Source organism: Vigna umbellata, chromosome 10, assembly GCF_029865625.1.
Source record: "Vigna umbellata cultivar VRB3 chromosome 10, Vumbellata_1.0, whole genome shotgun sequence".
Classification (NCBI taxonomy): Eukaryota; Viridiplantae; Streptophyta; class Magnoliopsida; order Fabales; family Fabaceae; genus Vigna; species Vigna umbellata.
Genome location: NC_142174.1, coordinates 20,443,463 through 20,462,145, shown reverse-complemented (window position 1 = coordinate 20,462,145; position 18,683 = coordinate 20,443,463). Strand labels below are relative to the sequence as shown.

General features: G+C 35.5%; 3 protein-coding genes across 5 annotated transcripts; all 3 read right to left on the bottom strand.

Moving 5' to 3' along the window:
* Positions 1 to 212: 212 nt before the first annotated feature.
* On the bottom strand, positions 213 to 4,059 carry LOC124827821 (disease resistance protein RPM1-like). 3 transcript variants are annotated; one of them, XM_088100894.1, is made up of 3 exons: positions 3,928 to 4,059; positions 3,111 to 3,564; positions 213 to 2,946 (listed from the first exon to the last, which is right to left on the bottom strand). In XM_088100894.1, exons 2-3 carry the CDS (start codon positions 3,538 to 3,540, stop codon positions 539 to 541), a joined length of 2,838 nt encoding a protein of 945 aa, XP_087957020.1. In that variant the 5' UTR covers positions 3,541 to 3,564; positions 3,928 to 4,059; the 3' UTR covers positions 213 to 538. The 3 variants fall into 3 exon arrangements, with proteins under 3 accessions (XP_087957020.1, XP_087957018.1, XP_087957019.1); XM_088100892.1 differs by having other exon boundaries at positions 3,869 to 4,030; XM_088100893.1 differs by lacking the exon at positions 3,928 to 4,059 and having other exon boundaries at positions 3,111 to 3,834.
* A 7,531-nt stretch (positions 4,060 to 11,590) lies between these two features.
* On the bottom strand, positions 11,591 to 14,466 carry LOC124827820 (zinc finger/BTB domain protein). The gene is made up of 3 exons (XM_047300969.2): positions 14,196 to 14,466; positions 12,700 to 12,814; positions 11,591 to 11,796 (listed from the first exon to the last, which is right to left on the bottom strand). The coding sequence occupies exons 1-3, from the start codon at positions 14,409 to 14,411 to the stop codon at positions 11,723 to 11,725; spliced, it is 405 nt and encodes a 134-aa protein (XP_047156925.1). The 5' UTR covers positions 14,412 to 14,466; the 3' UTR covers positions 11,591 to 11,722.
* A 651-nt stretch (positions 14,467 to 15,117) lies between these two features.
* LOC124827819 (disease resistance protein RPM1-like) lies at positions 15,118 to 18,350 on the bottom strand. The gene has a single exon (XM_047300968.2). It carries the CDS (start codon positions 18,155 to 18,157, stop codon positions 15,329 to 15,331), a length of 2,829 nt encoding a protein of 942 aa, XP_047156924.2. The 5' UTR covers positions 18,158 to 18,350; the 3' UTR covers positions 15,118 to 15,328.
* Positions 18,351 to 18,683: the final 333 nt, after the last annotated feature.

Below are 18,683 nucleotides of genomic sequence, written 5' to 3'. Positions count from 1 at the left end.
AGCATGAGTTTTGGTTGGAAATATAAGATTTTGTCTTTCTTACATCTGCATTAAGAGTTCATCTAGGTAATTTTTTGCAACTTCTCTGTTCTTTTCTAATTTGTTTTTCTTTTTTAATTCACGCTCAGCATAGTTATATTAATTTCAATTACATTGATAATAAAATATATCTTGTAAATGGCACAACTGCTTATATCACTTTATTTCAGTAATCATGAAAAGATAGAATCGAATCTGAATATGTAATATAGGAAGAATTGTATTATACAATTTGTGTATTCAATAATGGTGATTATGCAATTTATTTACATTGATCAAATTTAAACAAAGGTGAACAAAAACCTACACCTTTATTTGAGCACTGACTTCTATACAGGAAATGAGTCTGCTCAATTTTTAGTACAGTTTAGGTAATATAAAGAAATTGTTACACTTCCCTGGATGCTGTTAACGTTGTTGTCCAATTAAGCTGAAATTTCAATCTGATTCAAATCCAACTCATACTGTAGAATTGTACCAATCATTTCACAATTTAGAGCTACACCTTCCACTGAATACGAGGTTCATGACTTCTTATGAGAGTGCCTGATCTAGGAGAACAATCTCTGCTGAAAGTGTCCAAAGCATAAACATCCCAACCTCCATCTCTCCAGTAGGTAGAATAGACATCTGGAATATGTAAAACTTTGCAGTAATCTTTTCCGGGACCATGTGGACATATTGTCTTCATCAGTTCATCTGGCATATCGAAAAACTCAAGGACTTTCAACTTAGTTAAATTCTCAATGCCTGATGGAACCTTCTTCAACAATTCACACCGCCCTATACTCAGTTTTTCTAGGCAGTTCATGGCATCCTTCCCCACTGTCACCTCTTTGAGTCCGTCAAATTTGTCAAGACCTAAAACCTTGAGCTTCTTGAACTTTCCACTCCTAAAATGCAAAGTGTCACCATCATAAACCTTAAGTAGTTCAAGATGTGCAAGGTTTGGAAGATCTTGTAGATACACTAGAGGATCGTATCTTAAACAGCTCCATTTCAGAAATAACCTGGCTAGGCTATGAAGAGACTGTATCCAACTTGGTAACTCTTGTAGACGCCCTGACAAATACAAGCGTTGAAGAAATGGAGGTGGCGAACAGAGAAATGTCAGATCAATGACTTTACTCTCACCCTCAGAAGCAATAGAGAGGGCATGAAGATTAGTTAATCTCTCAATGGACAAACAGAAAGCCATCCCATCTTCCTCTCTAAGTTTCAAGATTCCCAACCTTCTTAGTTGACTTAGTTCCCCTAACTGCCTTATTATCATTCCACAGTCTTGGTTTGCCTCCACAAAACAAAGCTTTTGTAGTGACTTTAATTTCCCTATTTCAGAGGGAGCCTTAAGACCATCTTTGGAGTGAAACTGTGCATAACCTTTGAATTTCAACTGATAGACAAGGAGATGACGAAGCTTTTGAAGCTTGAGAATATCTACAGGCAATTCTCTGACAGAAGTCTTCTTTAGATCGAATGTTTCTAGATTATGCAACTTCCCTATTATGTGACCTGGAACTGTTTTCACCTTTGTGTTCCTTAAACTTAGATATCTTAAATGATATAGATCAATAACTGCTAGTGGAAACTTCTTCAAAGGTGCATCTTGATAATCTAAAACACTAAGCAGTTTAAAACCACTTGGGAACAGTTTTCCAAGGGGTACATATTCTCCAACCCCAAACATTAAAAAAGAACGGAGTTGAGAGACAGACCTATGTTGTTGCCGATATGGTAATGTGCCGTGCACTGAAAGCCGTCGAATCTTTTCTGGCCATGCAGCACTTTGTTCTTTGACAATGGATGCAAAGTTTTGGTCTTTAGACTTCAAAATGATGATCTCCCGTAGAAGATCATGGACTCGCAAAGTTTTGACCCTTCCATCAGTTGTTGTACCTGCTACTTGTATTAAGTTTCTGTTCAGGAGCTCCTTCAGGTAATCATGTGCAACATCTTCCTTTGTTTTTCCTTCTTTGGCTTCAATAAATCCTTCTGCTATCCATAAGCGAATCAATCTCATGCGCTGAATCAGATAGTCCTGAGGAAAGATGCTTAAGTACAAGAAACAGTATTTCAAATGGTAAGGTAAATCATTAAAACTGAGGTTGAGTACAGTTTTAAAATTATCAAGTTTGCCGTTGCCTTGAATTTCAGCTCCAAAACTATGGCAAATCATACCCCACTCATCAATCCTGCGCTTGTCTTTTGTGGCCAGGACACCACTGATTGCTACAATTGCAAGGGGAAGACCCTCACATTTTCTTAAGATATATTTACAGATGTCAATCAAATATGAGGGACATGAATCACCCTGAAAGGTGTTTCTACAAAATAGATCCCAAGCCTCATCTTGTTTCAAGGGTTGCAAGTTATACACTTTACCGTTGGATTCTATTGTGGAGGTAAAGGCTAAATCAGATCTACGAGTGGTGATCATGATCCTGCTACTACAATTGTTGTTTGGCAATGCATATTTGACAGCTTCCCATTCATACATATGCCACACATCATCAAATACTACTAGATACCTCTTCTTCTGCAGCAAGTCTTTGATTATCATTTTGAGCTTATCACTACACATGCTTTCCATTCCCTCTGGAATTGGTCGCCTTATCTCAGAAAAGAGCTTCTTGGCCAAGTCTTTGAGAAGCTCTTCAATTTTACAAGATTGAGAAACAGTCACCCAAGCACAAGCTTTGAAGTGTTTTTTTACGTCTGGATCATCATATACTTTCTTCACCAAAGTAGTTTTTCCTATCCCTCCCATTCCAGTAACAGAAATAACTTTTCGTCCAGGACAACCATTGATCAACCATCCGATAACCTTTTTTTTTGGCCTGTCTATGCCCACTAGATCAGTGTTGTCCAGGAGAAGAGCATCTCCTCGTTGATCGTGCCATGCGTTACCTGTTTCAGGATATGTAATAGTGTAAACAGCAAAACAAGTACATATGTATTGATACTGATCTATCTTGAACAAAGGGAAAGAAGAGAAATAATTTCATAATTGAGTGACATGACCATTAAGGATATTCATCACTTTGAATAGAGTCTGTGCCAATTAGTAGTACCTGTATTAATGGAACTTGAAGCCACTGAAGAAGAGTCCAGTTTACTGAGGAATCTCTTACGACTTGAAGAAATAGCTTTCAAGCGGGAGTTGATGCTTTTTAACTCATGTGCAATCCGATAGCGAGCTTTCATATTCCTGATACGGAGATAAATAGAGAATCCATTGGTTAGGTTATGTACCTGGACAAGTTCCAATTCATCAAGAAGATCTTCGGCCTCATGAACAACATCTCTGACTTGCTTAACCCAAACTTTAAGTTCCTCGTCGCTCTCTTCTAACGCATCTGCAACCCTTAAGAAGGCTCTTATTAGCTCCAACTGTCCTTTCAGGTATATCACTTCTGCTTGAACTCCAGTGAACAATTTCACCTTATTCTCAAAAACAGGTGTAAGCCTTTTGAGAAGAAAACGCACTGCACTCTCAGCCATCAACTCTGTACATTCCTACAGCAACTAGTGGAAAGAAACTTGGTTTCAAAATTGCTAGCTATAGGAAGTGCCTCCCTTTATTCAACTCAGTGATGCTTGATTTACAGATAATACATGAGATAGAGATGCAAGACTTTTTTATCTCACAAAAAATTGAAATATGACAGCATCACCAGTAGATAACTGTTTACGTGTCAGAAAATGAAACAAATAAAGAAAAGTGCAATTAAAGCTCAAAAGTTCTCTTAGATTATGTCAAGTGGAGCTTAAAAAGCCATCTTAAAATATATATGAAGAGAAAAATCAATATATAAAATTGCTGACTTACAATTAGTTTGATTATTTGAAGAAGAAACGCGTCAAGGATTTTAAAACAATATTCCTTACCACCATGCAAGTTGTACTGGTTAGAGGGTGCTTGATTAATGCCTTAAGAAATTTGATTGAAGGCCAGATACCTTCTTCCGGTTTCCTGGAAAAACTGAATTTAGGAAAGACCAGTTGTCTTTTATATTAGGCTGTACTGAAAGGGAATAAAAGCATCTCCATATGCCAAAAAGTATAAAAAGAATATTACCAGTGATTATGAGCTTTCGGAAAACTTTTAATCAAGAAGATTTTAGCTAACCACGGTTAGTTTAAATCCCCTGCCAGTGATTCCGAGCTTTCGGGACAATTTTAATCAAAATGCCTAAACCCTAACCTTAACTCTAAATTTTAAACCCTCATCCTAAACCTTAATCCTAAACTCTAACCCTAAATCCTAACCTTAAATCCTAAACCATTACCTTAATTTCTCATTTTTAATTGATGTGAGACTTCGTATTATCATTGGATCCCTACCATCCTTCCAATAAGTGTATGAGACTCTATACTAGTCATTTTACTCATTTTTAGTTGATGTGAGACTTCAAACTTACATTCAACCAAACTAATCTCTTCCAAAATAAATTTTTTACATACTTATTAGTAAATCATAAATCCTAAACCCTAAATCTTAAATTCTAAACCCTAAACCCCATGAACCCTAGCCTTAACACAAAACCCTAACACTAACCCTTAAACCCTAGCATTAAGCCTTAACCTTAACCCTAAATCCTAAACCCAAATCCTGATCATAAATCATAAACCATAAACCGTAAACTATAGCTTTAAACCCTAGCTCATAACTCATAATGCAAAGGATATGTTGGATTAATTAAGGAATTATTGATTTAACATATAAGTTTAAGCCCTTGGTTGGACCTCATATTTGTTCAGGAATCTCAAGTGGGTTCTCTTGTTGAAAACAGTCTCAATTAAGTCCTAAATTTTGTAAAATCGTAATAATTAAACACTTTCAATTAAGTGGTCAGAAACGACTGTTAAAATGTGATGACGTGGTGCATAATAAATATGCTGAAGTGGATCATTTTATTACATGGAAATAATTAAATTACGACGTGAAATTTAGTAAAGTAAAAAAAAAAAGGAAGATTCTGGAAATTTCAGCCCAACAACATTGAATAGGAGTCTCTTGTTTAGAATCCTAACACTCTGCCCCTCCTTCACCCGTTGCCACCTTTCCGCCGTGCTTTCCTTCCCCGTTAGGAGCTCCATCAACGCCGCCCCAAAGCAGTACACGTCTGCCTTCATGCCTCCATTCGGGTCTCGGTCGTGTTGCAACCCAAAATTGAAGATCTGTGTCGGTACGCGAGACCACGTGCTATCCTAATCCTTTACATTGGTGTCCCCTGTGGGAAGCTCGTGTAGCCACTTTCTAATGTCGTCGTTCTTTGTCTTCCTAACATGAAGAATATGTCCACAAGTTCTGAATGTAGGAAAATTTCAAGGAAGTGGTGCTTTCAATGTTATTCTAAACTCTGTCATAATTGGTAGCACCCTTCGAGCTTTTTCAAAAGAAAGTTTCACGCAAAAGAAAGGAGATCCTTTGTTGTAAATGCATGTTATTCAAATTAAAATAATTCCACATAGCTTCCACATTGTAATCATTAACCTTGCTGATCTTGGGGGTAAATCAAATTGGATAGAACAACACACTTTAATTTGATATTTTCTGCAAAATGACGAACATTTCAAATTTGACCAACGCTTTGCCAGTACATATTCGAAGGTTTCGACCTTGTGGCTATTCTTCTTCTCTGTGTACTCTGTCTTGTTCTCTCGCTGAAGATGTCGACCCCAAACAACCCATTCCCAAACCTAATTCGTACTTCTTGAAGTGTGGCCAAACCCTTGAACTCATGTGCGAGCCCCTCGCCTTCAAAGTCAAGGGCCTTTGCAAGGTCACAAAAACAGGCTTCGTTGTCCTATGCAATCGCGCACTTCCCGGAGAAAACTTCATTGGCCGCGTCACTCGCAAAAAGGGAAATTAGGGATTTGGAACTCGAAGACGAGACGATTAAGGAAGACACAATTTCACATTTCAATTGGGTTTTTTTTAATGGTTGCAATTGGGTTTGATGATTTGTTTGCAGGTGGATGGATTCACCATGGTTGCGCAAGGATGAAGACTCACGATTTGCGTTCTCTGGATTGGCTTAAGTTCCCATGGAAGATTAAGCGAGTTAGGGTTTTTAGGCACAATGGAGATTGTAGTTTCTGGGTTTTGTTGTAGGTCCAATTAAGAGGGAGGAAGAAAGATGATTGGGGAAGTTTTGTGTGAATGTCATATTTCCACGTAATAAAATGATCTACCTCGGCATATTTACTGTGCACCATGTTATCCCATTTTAATGTTGTTTCTGACCACTTAACAGAAAGAGCTTAATTGTTACGATTTTACAAAATTTAGGACTCAATTGAGACCGTTTTCAATAAGAGGACCCACTTGAGATTCCTCAACAAATATGAGGACCAATAGATGGTTTAAACCGTAACATATATCTTTAGAACTTGTTTTAAGGAATTAAATCAAGATACATTGGTGTGAATGTTTGAACACATAATATATTGTTCAGAATGTTACTGTAATGTCAGTCATGAACTCAATTCCAACAAAGCTATATCTTTAAAACTTTCAATAGTTATTTTTAATATCTTTTTAATTTCATTCAATTTAAAATACATTAATCAAATTGTTATTTTTACTAAATTGATTTTGGTAAATAATTCTAATTAGATAATGTAACTCAATTTCCTTGGGAGAACGATACTGTGTACTTACTTTTACTACTTGAAACGATTTGGTATGCTTGCCAAAAGATTATTATCCCTCTACTTATATACTAGTCATTTTACTCAAGTGTAGTTGATGTCGCACTTCAAACTCACATTTAATCAAACTAATATCTTCTTATATAGGTCTATGGGTTTTTCTACACACTCATTAGTAAACCATAAACCCAAAACCTTAACTTCATTTAACCCAAACCCCAACCCTAACCGTAACCCTAACCACTAACCCCAATCCTAACATGTAACCCTAACCCCAAACCCCAATCCCTAAACTGCAAATCTCAAACCCTAAACCCTAACTTCATCCATAAACCCAAACCCTTACCTTAAACCATAACAGTAAACTCTAACCTCTACTCCAACTTTAATCCCTAACCCAAAACCCTAAATCCTAAACTCCACACCCTAACACTAGCCATAACCCTAACCCAAACCCTAAACCATAAACATAATGCTAAACATAAACCATATCCTTAAACCCCTAACCATAAACCCTAACCCCAAACCTAAACTTAGTATCTCATTTTTAATTGATGTGGAGCTTTAAAGCAACATTAGATCCTTACAATCCCCACATTAAGTACTAGTCTTTTTAGCCATTTTTAGTTGATGTGGGACTTCAAACTCACATTTAATGAAACTAATCTCTTTATAAATAAAAAGATGGGTCTTTCTATATACTCATTAGTAAACCGTAAACTTTAACCCTAAATCCTAACCACAACCCTTATCCTAGCCCATAACCCCAAAGCCAAACCCTAACCCTAACCTCAACCTCAACAGTAACCCTTAACTCCAACCCTAACACCTAACTCTAAACCCCAACCCTAACATTAATCTTAAACCTAAACCCTAACCCTAACCATAACCATAAATAATAACCATAAACCCTAAAACGTAACCCTAAACCCTAACTATAAACCCAAATACAAACCTCAACCTCAACCCCAACTATAACCCCAAACCCCTAACTATAAACCCTAACCTTAAACCATAATTCTAAACCATAACATAACTCTAATCATAAACCATAAACCCAGCTTCTCAATTTTAATTGATTTGGGGCATCGTACCAACGTTAAATCCTGATAATCCGCCCATTAAGTGTATGAAACCCTCTATGTATATACTAGTCATTTTACTAAGTGTTAGCCGATGTGGAACATCAAACTCACATTTAATCAAACTAATCTCTTCCTAAATAAGTCTTTGGGTCTTTCAACATACTCATCAGTAAACCATAAACCATAATCATCAAACCTTAAACCCTACACCCTAAACTCAACCCTAATCATAACCTTAACCCCAAAAATCCTAACCATCAATCCTAACCCTAACTCTAAACCCAGTTTCTAATTTTTAATTGATATGGGACTTCATACCAACGTTAGATCCCTATAATCTCCCCATTAAGTGTATAAGTCCCTTTACTAATATTTTAGTCATTTTACTTATTTTTAACCGATCTGAGACTTCAAACTCACATTTAATCAAACTAATATCTTCCTAAATAGGTCTACGGGTCTTTGTACATATGTATTAGTAAAGCCTAAACACCCTTAATCATAACCCCTAACCCTTAACTCTAACCCCTAACCCCTAATCATAACACCGATTTCTCCTTTTTAATTGATGTAGGGCTTCGTACCAACATTAGATCCCTATAGTCCCTTCGTTAAGTGTATGAGTCTCTCTTCTTATATACTAGTTATTTTACTCATTTTCAGTTGATGTGGAACTTCAAACTAACATTTAATCAAACTAATCTCTTCCTAAATAGGTTTACGGGTCTTTCTACATACTCATTACTAAACCCTAAACTCTAAACCTTAAACCTTAACCCTAACCCCAACTTTATTCCATAACCATTAACCAAAAACCCTAACCCTAACCATAACCACAAACCCAACCCTAACCCTAATCCCTAACCCCAGTTTCTCATTTTTAATTGATGTGAGACTTCGTACTAATGTAAATCCCTACAATCCCTCCATTAAGTGTATGAGTCACTCTAGCTGTATACTTGTCATTTTACTCATTTTTAGCCAATGTGTGACTTCAAACTCACATTTAATCAAATTAATATCTTCCTAAATAGGTTTATTGGTCTTTCTACATACTCATTAGTAAACCCTAAACCCTACACCATAAACCCTAAAAGTTAACCTAACCCTGATCCTAAACTCAGTTTTTCGTTTTTAATTTATGTGGGGCTTCATACCAACATTAGATCCCTATAATCCCTCTGTTAAGTGTTTGAGTCCCTTTAGTTATATACTAGTCATTTTACTCATTTTTAGATGATGTAAGTATTCAAATTCACATTTAGTCAAACTAATCTCTTCCAAAATAGGTCTATGGGTCTTCCTACATACTTATTAATAAACCTTAAACCCTAATTATAGCCCTAACCCCCAACTCCAACCTCAACCTCAACCTCAACCCCTAATCCTAAATCCAGTTTCTCATTTTTAATTGATGTGGGGCTTCATACCAACGTTAGATCCCTACAATCCTCGCATTAAGTGTATGAGTCCCTCTAATTTTATGTTAGTCATTTTACTCATTTTTAGTCAATGTGAGTCTTCAAACTCACATTTAATCAATCTAATCTCTTCCTAAATAGATTTATGGGTCTTTCTACATACTCATTAGTAAACCCTAATCCCAACCCTAACCTCCGACCCCAACCCCAAACCCTTAACCCCAGTTTCTCATTTTTAATTGATGTGGGACTTCGTACCAACGTTAGATCCCTACAATCTCTTCATTAAGTGTATGAGTCCCCTTTTTTTATATATTAGTAATTGTACTCATTTTTAGTCGATGTGAGACTGAAACTCACATTTAATCAAACTAATATCTTCCTAAATAGGTGTATAGGTCTTTCTACTTACACATTAGTCATCTTACTAATATTTTTACCTGTTGTTGGCTTCATACTCAATGAATTCTAACAATCTCCTCTTAAGTGGTTTTGAGTGCTTTTTACTTGTATACTAATCTTTCTACTCATTTTTATCTGATGTGGGTGTTCATACTCACGTTAATTGAATCTTGAAAATCTTCTCTTACTAGATTTTTTAGTTCTTTTGCATACACCTTTACCTAATACATGGATCAAAATTCATACTAAATATTAACATTACTAAATTTATGGATTTTTTTATTATATATCAATGATATTATATTTTTATTTAAGTGAGACTTTGAACACACATTAAATTCAAATAATTTATAATAAAATTGCAAAAATCCATCCACATAAAAAAAGTTGTTTTTGTTTGAATAAAAAAATTGATTTGGTTTGATTTAAATTTTGTTATGATTAAAGAGAATCACATATACACTTTGTATGATTCAAACGAATTTTTATCTAAAAATCAAATGAACCCAGTCAAAGAGATATGAGTTTATAAGCAAGTAAATGAATGATTAACTTATACACTATCAACAACAAAAATATGTCAGGTATGGGCTAAAACTAGAACCATACAGATGCAAGAAGTCTTTGCTGACTTTTTCATGGGAAATCGGAATATCAATGATGCACATCAATCATACTCAGAAGGTGATTTACACAGAAATTGTATATAAATTGGCACTTTCGGCTTTTCCTATGCCTTAAAACAGTGGGCACTGCAATGGTGTCATGTTGTCCACATAATTGGTTCTACGTTTGACTACAATAAGAATATTGGAACATGTTCAGTGAATTCAATGTGCAGTCACATTTTTAATGTAGCCTAAATAGAAAAATAATAAAGTCTAGAAGACACGTATCATATTATGAAGGCGAAATGGTTTTTAGAAGCAAAGTCAAATACAATATATGAACCACGTATATAAGGCTTTTATTCAAAATCTATTTAGTGGATTAGAAAATGTTTTGGTATCGGAAAAAGAGTATATTTTTTCCATCCAAACAGAATAGTGCTAGTTATGTATATTTTTTAATACCTTGAGTGTACTGTGGAAACTGTGTTAGAGAAGTGTATCATTGAAAGTGTCATTGTTGATGTAATTTACAGAAGGACTAAGAGTTTGTACAGTCTTGAGTACTTTGCACGCAATGTCATTGAAGCAATTTTTGAACATTATCCATATAAAAAATGGGTCTTATTTTCAAAGCAAAGGGTTGAGTTACTGAAAAATCAACCAAACTAGTTCAACACTACACAAGCAGGTTTTTGTCTATTTTAGTCTTTTGAAGAGCTGGTTCGTTTATTAATCAGGAGCAGTTATTGTTATTATTGGTTATTAGGAGAACTATTTTCCCTCAACCTTATAGATCACACCTTAGTTATCTTCAGTGAGCACAAAATGAGTAACTGTTGTATCAATCCATGGAGTTTTTGCTTTACTCTTTTAGGAGAAGTGATCAAATATAACTTCCTTTGCTATAATCCAAAATAACGTTTTATTGATAATTCCATCGAATTACAGTTGATGTTGTAATTTTCATAAATTATAACTTATTCTTTTAACATTTCCCTTTGTTTGAGTATCAATTATATTTAGATTTTGCATTAACTATACAGAATCAATCTAAAAAACATAGGTTAGTTTGTGTGTGTGTATATCACACTGTCAAAACTAATAATATAACCTAATTTATTATCTAAGAAAATACACTGGATGAGCTCCACTTATAACTGCAGAGGATAAAAATCCTTTCTTTCGAGACTGGAAAACGATGATAATTAACGATTAATTTCCCCATCTTTTTAACTGAAAATAATATTCCATCTTGCTCGTCCGATAGAAAATTTCATTGTTGATTAACAACTAGATTGTGATTAGATTAGAGTTACTATCAACATGCTCTAAGATCTTGCTTTTTTTTCAGGATAATGAAATGATCGAATTGTCGTGCTGCTCAATTTGTAATATATCTATATAACTGAATTACGAATTAAACAATACCACAAGTGATCAATCAGAAAAAGGTTAATCATAGATGACAAGTTTTTCGAATCCCATTCTGTCTCTTCCCCCATTATCTTCAACGAACTTTGCGAACTTTATCCTCCTGTCCTATGCCCAAGGATTTCTGGGCATTTGCAATACCTTCAGGGTCTGTAAAATAAACGCAAAGAAACATTAAAGATTAACAAATACCAGTTTTCCAAAATAAACATAATAGCTAATTCAATAAAGATGCAGAAATAACACCACTAACCTTTTCCCATTTTAGATCATACAAATTAATATGATCACTCAAATACCAAATAAAACATAGAAAAACTAATATAATCAATTTAGACAGTAGATAATATATAATGAAAGAGAAAGGAAAAAAAAGGTTTGAGATTACTGTGCATGTATGTAGTAGTAAAAGTTAGCAACGAGTAACGGACAACTTGAAGGCTTCGCATAAAATGCAAGAGAAAATATTTGAAATAAAACTGTTTCAAGAAAAACACCAGGAAGATACATTCTAAGACACTATTTTGAACACACTATTTTATCATTGAAATTTACTGAAAATCACAAAAAGTTTGTATCACTCATAATTTTGTAATTTCCTATATCAAAATATAACCAATAAACGAGAAGCATAGATGTATTGAGATAATTGCTAACATGCTAACAGTTCTCATTTTTTAATTGATGGAAAGTGGTATAAGGGAAGAATATGCAGTAGAATGCTCTTAATTACATTACTTTGATTTTTTTCAAAATTAACGGTAGAAAGATAATTTCATTTCATTCTATTCTACCCAATTCCATTTCATTCCACTTGGCATCAGATATTCAAACAAAGCCTAGAGCATAGCTTCATAATCACCATACGAAAAATTGGGGAAACGTAAAAATTTCAGATCTAGAGTTAAAAGAGGGGGTAAGACATCCAAGGATATATATTTGGTATTCTTTGTTTGTTCTAAAAAGAGATTAACAGTGATACTTATAATAATTGGCACAGTTTCGTTCCATATATTCTCAGCTGTGGAAAAAGAACCTGCAAATAAAACATACCAAAAAATTGGGTGAAAATGCGAGTGAAGAAGCCCAAGTTGCGAGAGACATTGTATGCCATGACAGGAGGAAGAGGTTTCACAACAGTGTCAATGCTAAAAACCCGTTGAAGAAACTGCGTTATACAAAAAGAAAAAAAAAACGCATCAGTCCAATATTTGGAGAAGAACATCAATGCTAAATAAATTCCACAAACAAGAAGGAAATGATAGTAGTGTTTGTTTAGTTATTAGTTCCATCCAGCTAAACACACATTCATTACAAAATGCTACTTCTGCATTTCATTCTTTGACATCGGTTTTCCAATCATGCTTGAAGTCTTTATATAGAATGGGTAATAATATTGCCGTAATACTAATAATAACATAAATATGATAATATATGGAAAGAGAGAAAAGGGTAGCTATGAAGCACTAACATAAACATCGGACACAACATGGATGCCGAAGACACAAAAAAAATGTCCTTTAAATTCGACATTTTACATGTCATACATGTATCGATGTTGGATATATGTAAGACCATTAACGAGGTGTGTCCGTCCTTCACAAATGGGTAGGCACTAGCATGTAATATGCTCGTATGGTGCATAAGAGTGTAATAGCAAAAGGTTAATTACTAGGAAGGAAGCCAACCTGGATATGCCGCAATTTTTAACGATATCAGTTAAAGGTCATTAAAGGTAGTCAAACTCAAGTTTTCTTAAACTGTCTATGAATTTATTCTATAAAAAATATTACAATACCTCTAACTAGCATTTGACATTATAATCCCGTAATAAAGTAATCAAAATAATAACTGCCTGGTAGCACCAAACTCGTGAGTACATCCGAGTTCACCCTGAGCTTATCAGAAACCAATTTTCTTCTAAGTTAACTCAACATGGTTATGTACTCAAACTCGCTCGACTTTATGAGCGACCATGAGCAAAGAACATGATTCTATGTTACTTAACAGTGAATTCCGCAGACGAAATTCAGACTCTGAACAGTACATTAAGAAAGCAACGATCCACATCTTACAAAAAATTTCGCACTAAAATCTATGTCACTTGCAGGGCCTAGGGGAAAGTCCCAAGATAACGAACTATCCTGGGCTTTTTATTTAAAATTAGCTACATATTAATTTCTCAATCTCTATCCTATCAATTTCTCATAACATCAATTTTTAACTAACATACAGAGACTCTCTTGCAAGACAAACTTCTCCAAAAGAAAAATAAAATAAAACAAATAATAATACACAATTTAAAAAAAAAAAATGCAAAGAGCTTCCACGCATTGAAAACACTACTAACTAGTTTCTATGTAAAAGTTTGTTCACACAGTCATAGAAACTAATCTTAACTTATTCAACAATTTTGTTTAGTTTTCTTACTTAGTTTCTACTGGAATGAGTGTTTGTGCATAAATTTATCCAAACAGACCCCTACCTAATTTTGAAATGAAATTCCCCTTACATAGATAGAAGAGTTCTGTTAAGAAAAAAACAAGAACCTGGAAATTGCGCTGGAAACTGTAGCGTAATTCGGGATCAATTTCGATGGAATCTTCATCCTGGTGAAGATGGTTGGACTTGGAAGCCGGAACGTGCATGGTTGCGGTGCCATCACCCTGCCTCGTCACTTTCAGCTTTCCCTCTTCAATCACTTCGCTCTCCTCGCCTCGCCACGGCGCCGATGACATCAGTTGCTTCTTCCCCTTCTTCGCCATCTCTGAAATTTCAATTCTCCTTATCCCGATTCTCTTACTTCTTCTTTTATCCTCTTATATTAGGTTATGGTTATTGTTATTCGTCTTTTTCTTGGGAACTCTTTAAATCAAAATAAAATGGAATAATTGAATTAATAAAAATAATTAACTAACTGCCATTTGTAATTTTCAGTATAAATTATAAACGTGTATTTTATATAGTTATGAATTTTTTAAAATAAATAAATTATAATATTATAATTAAAGTTTATGATATATACAGTAATACAAAATTACTGATAATCAGTTTAAAAATATAAATAAAAGTAGCATAAAAGAAATGACAATTAAAAGGTTAATTTTTAGTTGAGAGATTATATAGTTATTGTTAGACAGAAATTGTACTATATTGTATTTTATGATATAATAAATTTAGTTTAATTTAAAATAAAAAGTAAATTAGTCTTTTAAGAGGGATTAATTGAAATAAGACAATATACTTAATTTATTTTAAAGATCGTATCCAAAAATTATAAAATAATAAATTTACGGAATTTTTTTATACGGTACATGGTGGTCAACTTTTTTAATACGAGATTTAGAGTCCGAACATAGATTAATGGAGATTGCTTTGTACTGCTGATCTTTGTTATCATATTTTGTTTAGAATGTCAGGTTCTTATTTCCATGTTCAGAAATGGAAGATCACAGTGAAACATTCAAAAGCTAAAAGTTGAACACTTTATTTTATTCATTAACCTCAGAATACATGTTCAAGAAACAGATAATGCTCCCTGAATTATTTGGTAGAAAGTTTAAGAATTTGCAGTGAAATGACTGCAGAAATGAAAGACTGAATTCATTAGCATATGCAAGCAGATGTGAAACAAAAACTTGTCATCACTCACATATGCATGTTAGAATAGAAAAAATGAGATTTAAACCTTCCAGAGAGGACAATTTTCAAGACTTCTCACTGCAGTACTGCGATTGAAATCAGTCTCTCGCTCCTCTAGAGTCTCCAATGAGTACACATCCCAACCTCCATCCCTCCAATATGAGGAATAAACTGCTGGAACATTTTTAGCTCTCAAATAATCTTGACCTCCTTTTGGATGCAGTCTTGTGATCAATTCTTCAGGCATGTCAAAAAACTCAATTGATTTTAGTTTTGTTAGATGTTCAATGCCAAAGGGTAGCTGCTTCAGTGAACCACAGCGTTGGATGATGAGCCTTTTAAGACCAGGCATTGCTCCCTCCTCCACAGTCATAGATTTGAGTTCATCTAAATCATCAAGGCCTAAAACCTTCAGACTAGGAAACCCTTTAGCCTTGAAATTCAATGTCTCACCTACATAAACTTGAAGAAATTCCAGATGTCTTAGATTTGGCAAATCTTGAAGGTGTACCAGAGGATCCTCTGTTAGCCTGCTCCATTTAAGAAACACTCTGACCAAATTCTTCATAGAACTTATCCAGTGGGGGAAAATGTCTAAACGGCCACTCAAGTATAACTGGTGGAGATAAGGAGGAGGCCTGAAAATGTTGTGAATATCAATTATCTCATGTTTTTCAATTGCTGTGATGGACAGTGAGCGGAGATTGATCATCTTCTCAATGGATAAACTTAAAGCAGCACCATCTTGTTGCCTCATCTTTCTGATGCCAAGCCTTCTGAGTTGAGTGAGTTTTCCTAGCTCAACCATCAAAGCCTGGTCTGCCTCTATAAAACATAGCTTTTGCAAAGATCTCATGAGTCCTATAGGGGCAGCCACCTTGAAGCCGTGCCTTGAATGGAAATAAGCATAAGATTCAATCTCATAGCGATACACCAAAAGATGTCGTAATTGTTGCAGCTCCACAATTTCAACTGGTAGTACAGTGACCAGGGATTGTTTAAGATCCAGTGTCTCTAGCTGCTGCAGCTTCTTAATAGTACCTGGAATGCTTTTCACCTTTGTATTCTTCAGACTCAGATACTTGAGAAGGTAAAGGTTGACAATTTCAGCAGGGAAAACCTCCAATGGTGCATCCTGCAAATCTAACACCCTGATTAACTTATAACCAGTGGAACATAATCCACGTATAGAAAAATGCTCCAGTGGATCTGATAAGTCAAACATTAGTAGAGAGCGTAGTTGGAATGAAGCTCTATTTTGTCGCACATTATCCAATGTATTTATGATTGATAGGCGTCGAACTTTGTCTGGCCAGATTATGTCTTGATCTTTGGCTATTGTCGCAAAGTTTTGATCTTTTGCCTTCAAATTCACAATCTCCCTTAGAAGATCATGCATTCGACAAGTCTTCATTCTGCCATCACTGGTTTTTGCAACAACTTGCAGCAGACTTCTGTCCAAGAGCTCCTTGAGATAACTGTCAGCAACTTCCTCCCTTGTCTTTCCATCTTCACCATTCACAAAACCTTCAGCAATCCACAAGCGAATCAGTCTCATGTGCTCAATAGCATGAAACTCAGGGAAGATGCTTAGGTACAACAAACAGGATTTAAGATAGTAAGGCAACTCATTGAAACTGAGGGAAAGCACTTTCTTCATATCCTCCAGTTTGTCATTGCCTTCAATTTCAGACCCAAAACTTCTGCAAACCATCTGCCACTCTTCAATGTTTGCCCTCTGTCTGGTAGCCAAAGCACCACCAATTGCCACAATTGCTAGTGGCAACCCACCACACATTTTTAAGATCTTTCTGCAAACCTCCTCCAGATGAGGAGGACATGAGTTACCCTGAAATGTTTTCTTGCAGAAAAGATACCAAGCTTCTTCCTCAGGTAAGAATTCATGGTCAAAATCCTTACCCAGTTCAGCACAAGAATACAAAGCTATATCTTTTTTGCGTGTAGTAATCATCACTCTACTTCCACGGCTGCTACTAGGCAAAGCAAGTTTGACAGAATCCCATACCTTTACATGCCACACATCATCCAGCACAATGAGGTACCTGCTACTTTGAAGCAAGTTCTTGATCAACTCTTTGAGCTCCTCACTTTTCATTTGCCCAACTGCTTCCGGAGCTGGTTTTCCAATGACATTATGCAGCTGTTGAACCAGGTCTTTAAGGAGCTCTTGTAGCTTAAAAGACTGAGAAACGTTAATCCAAGCATGAATCCTAAAACGCTTCTTCACTTTTGGATCATCATAGACCTGTTTTGCCAAGGTGGTTTTTCCCAACCCTCCCATTCCATAGATTGGAATCACAGCCCTCCCTGGTTCTTCATTGAAAAGCAAATCACAAAGCTGCCTTTTGGGTTTGTCAATACCCACCAGATCAGCTTCTTCAAGCAGAAGCGCATCTCCTTGGCTATCAAGGCTTGAAGAAAGCCGTTGACTTGACCTGGAGCCTATCCCAGGTAACTCTGGTCGTCCCTGGGATATAACGTTCACTTTGGATTTGATACTTTGCATATCTAAAGCAATTCTACGCCGAGCTTTCATGGTCTTAAGGCCGAAAGTAAACCTATGAAGAGAAGAACCGTTGCCTTGTCCATGTTGATCAACAAGGCGAAGGTTGAATTCGTCTATGGCATCTTCCATGTCATGAGCAACACATCTCACTCCTTTGACCCATGCTTTGAGTTCAGGGTCTCTGTCCTCCATAGCATCAGCCACCCTTAAGATGGCTTTGTGACGTTCAAGCTCATATTTGATGTACTGAACATCTTCCCGAACCCCTCTCTGCAGATTCACTTCTTCTTGAAGTAAAGCATTCAGCTTGTCCAGTAAAAACGATACTGAACTATCTGCCATTTTTTTCTAATTCCAAGAGTTGTTGCAGAACTTTATCATGAGATTTCTGGGTCGATTTTTTGTGTATAAGAATAGAAACAGTTTGTAGGATTTGATCTTGGGATTTATGAATTCCTTTCTGGCTTTGGTGTTGTGCTTATATGGCCTTTTTCAAGGTTACGTGTTACAATAACACTCCGAATATGTGAAAGAAAATGTGCTGTTACTAGAGCCACCCAGGAAATGGTCAACTGCTATTATTTGATTGAACGTCTTATGTTTCCGCGTCACAAAACTACTGCGTAATACGATGTCTTCGATGAAAAAGATGTTATGTTGTATTTTACGAAAACTAAACAAAAGAAAAACACTAGCAAACTTTTTGTGAGATTAATGAATCAAAATATTCGCATCAGTTGAAGAATTCTGGAGAATAGTTTAAGTATTACGCGTATTGGTCCGTTGTTTTGAGTCAAAATCTTGCGTGAATATCAACTCTACTAGAGTTGTACGGTGTTATTGTGAAAGAAGTAGAACAATGAGCAAA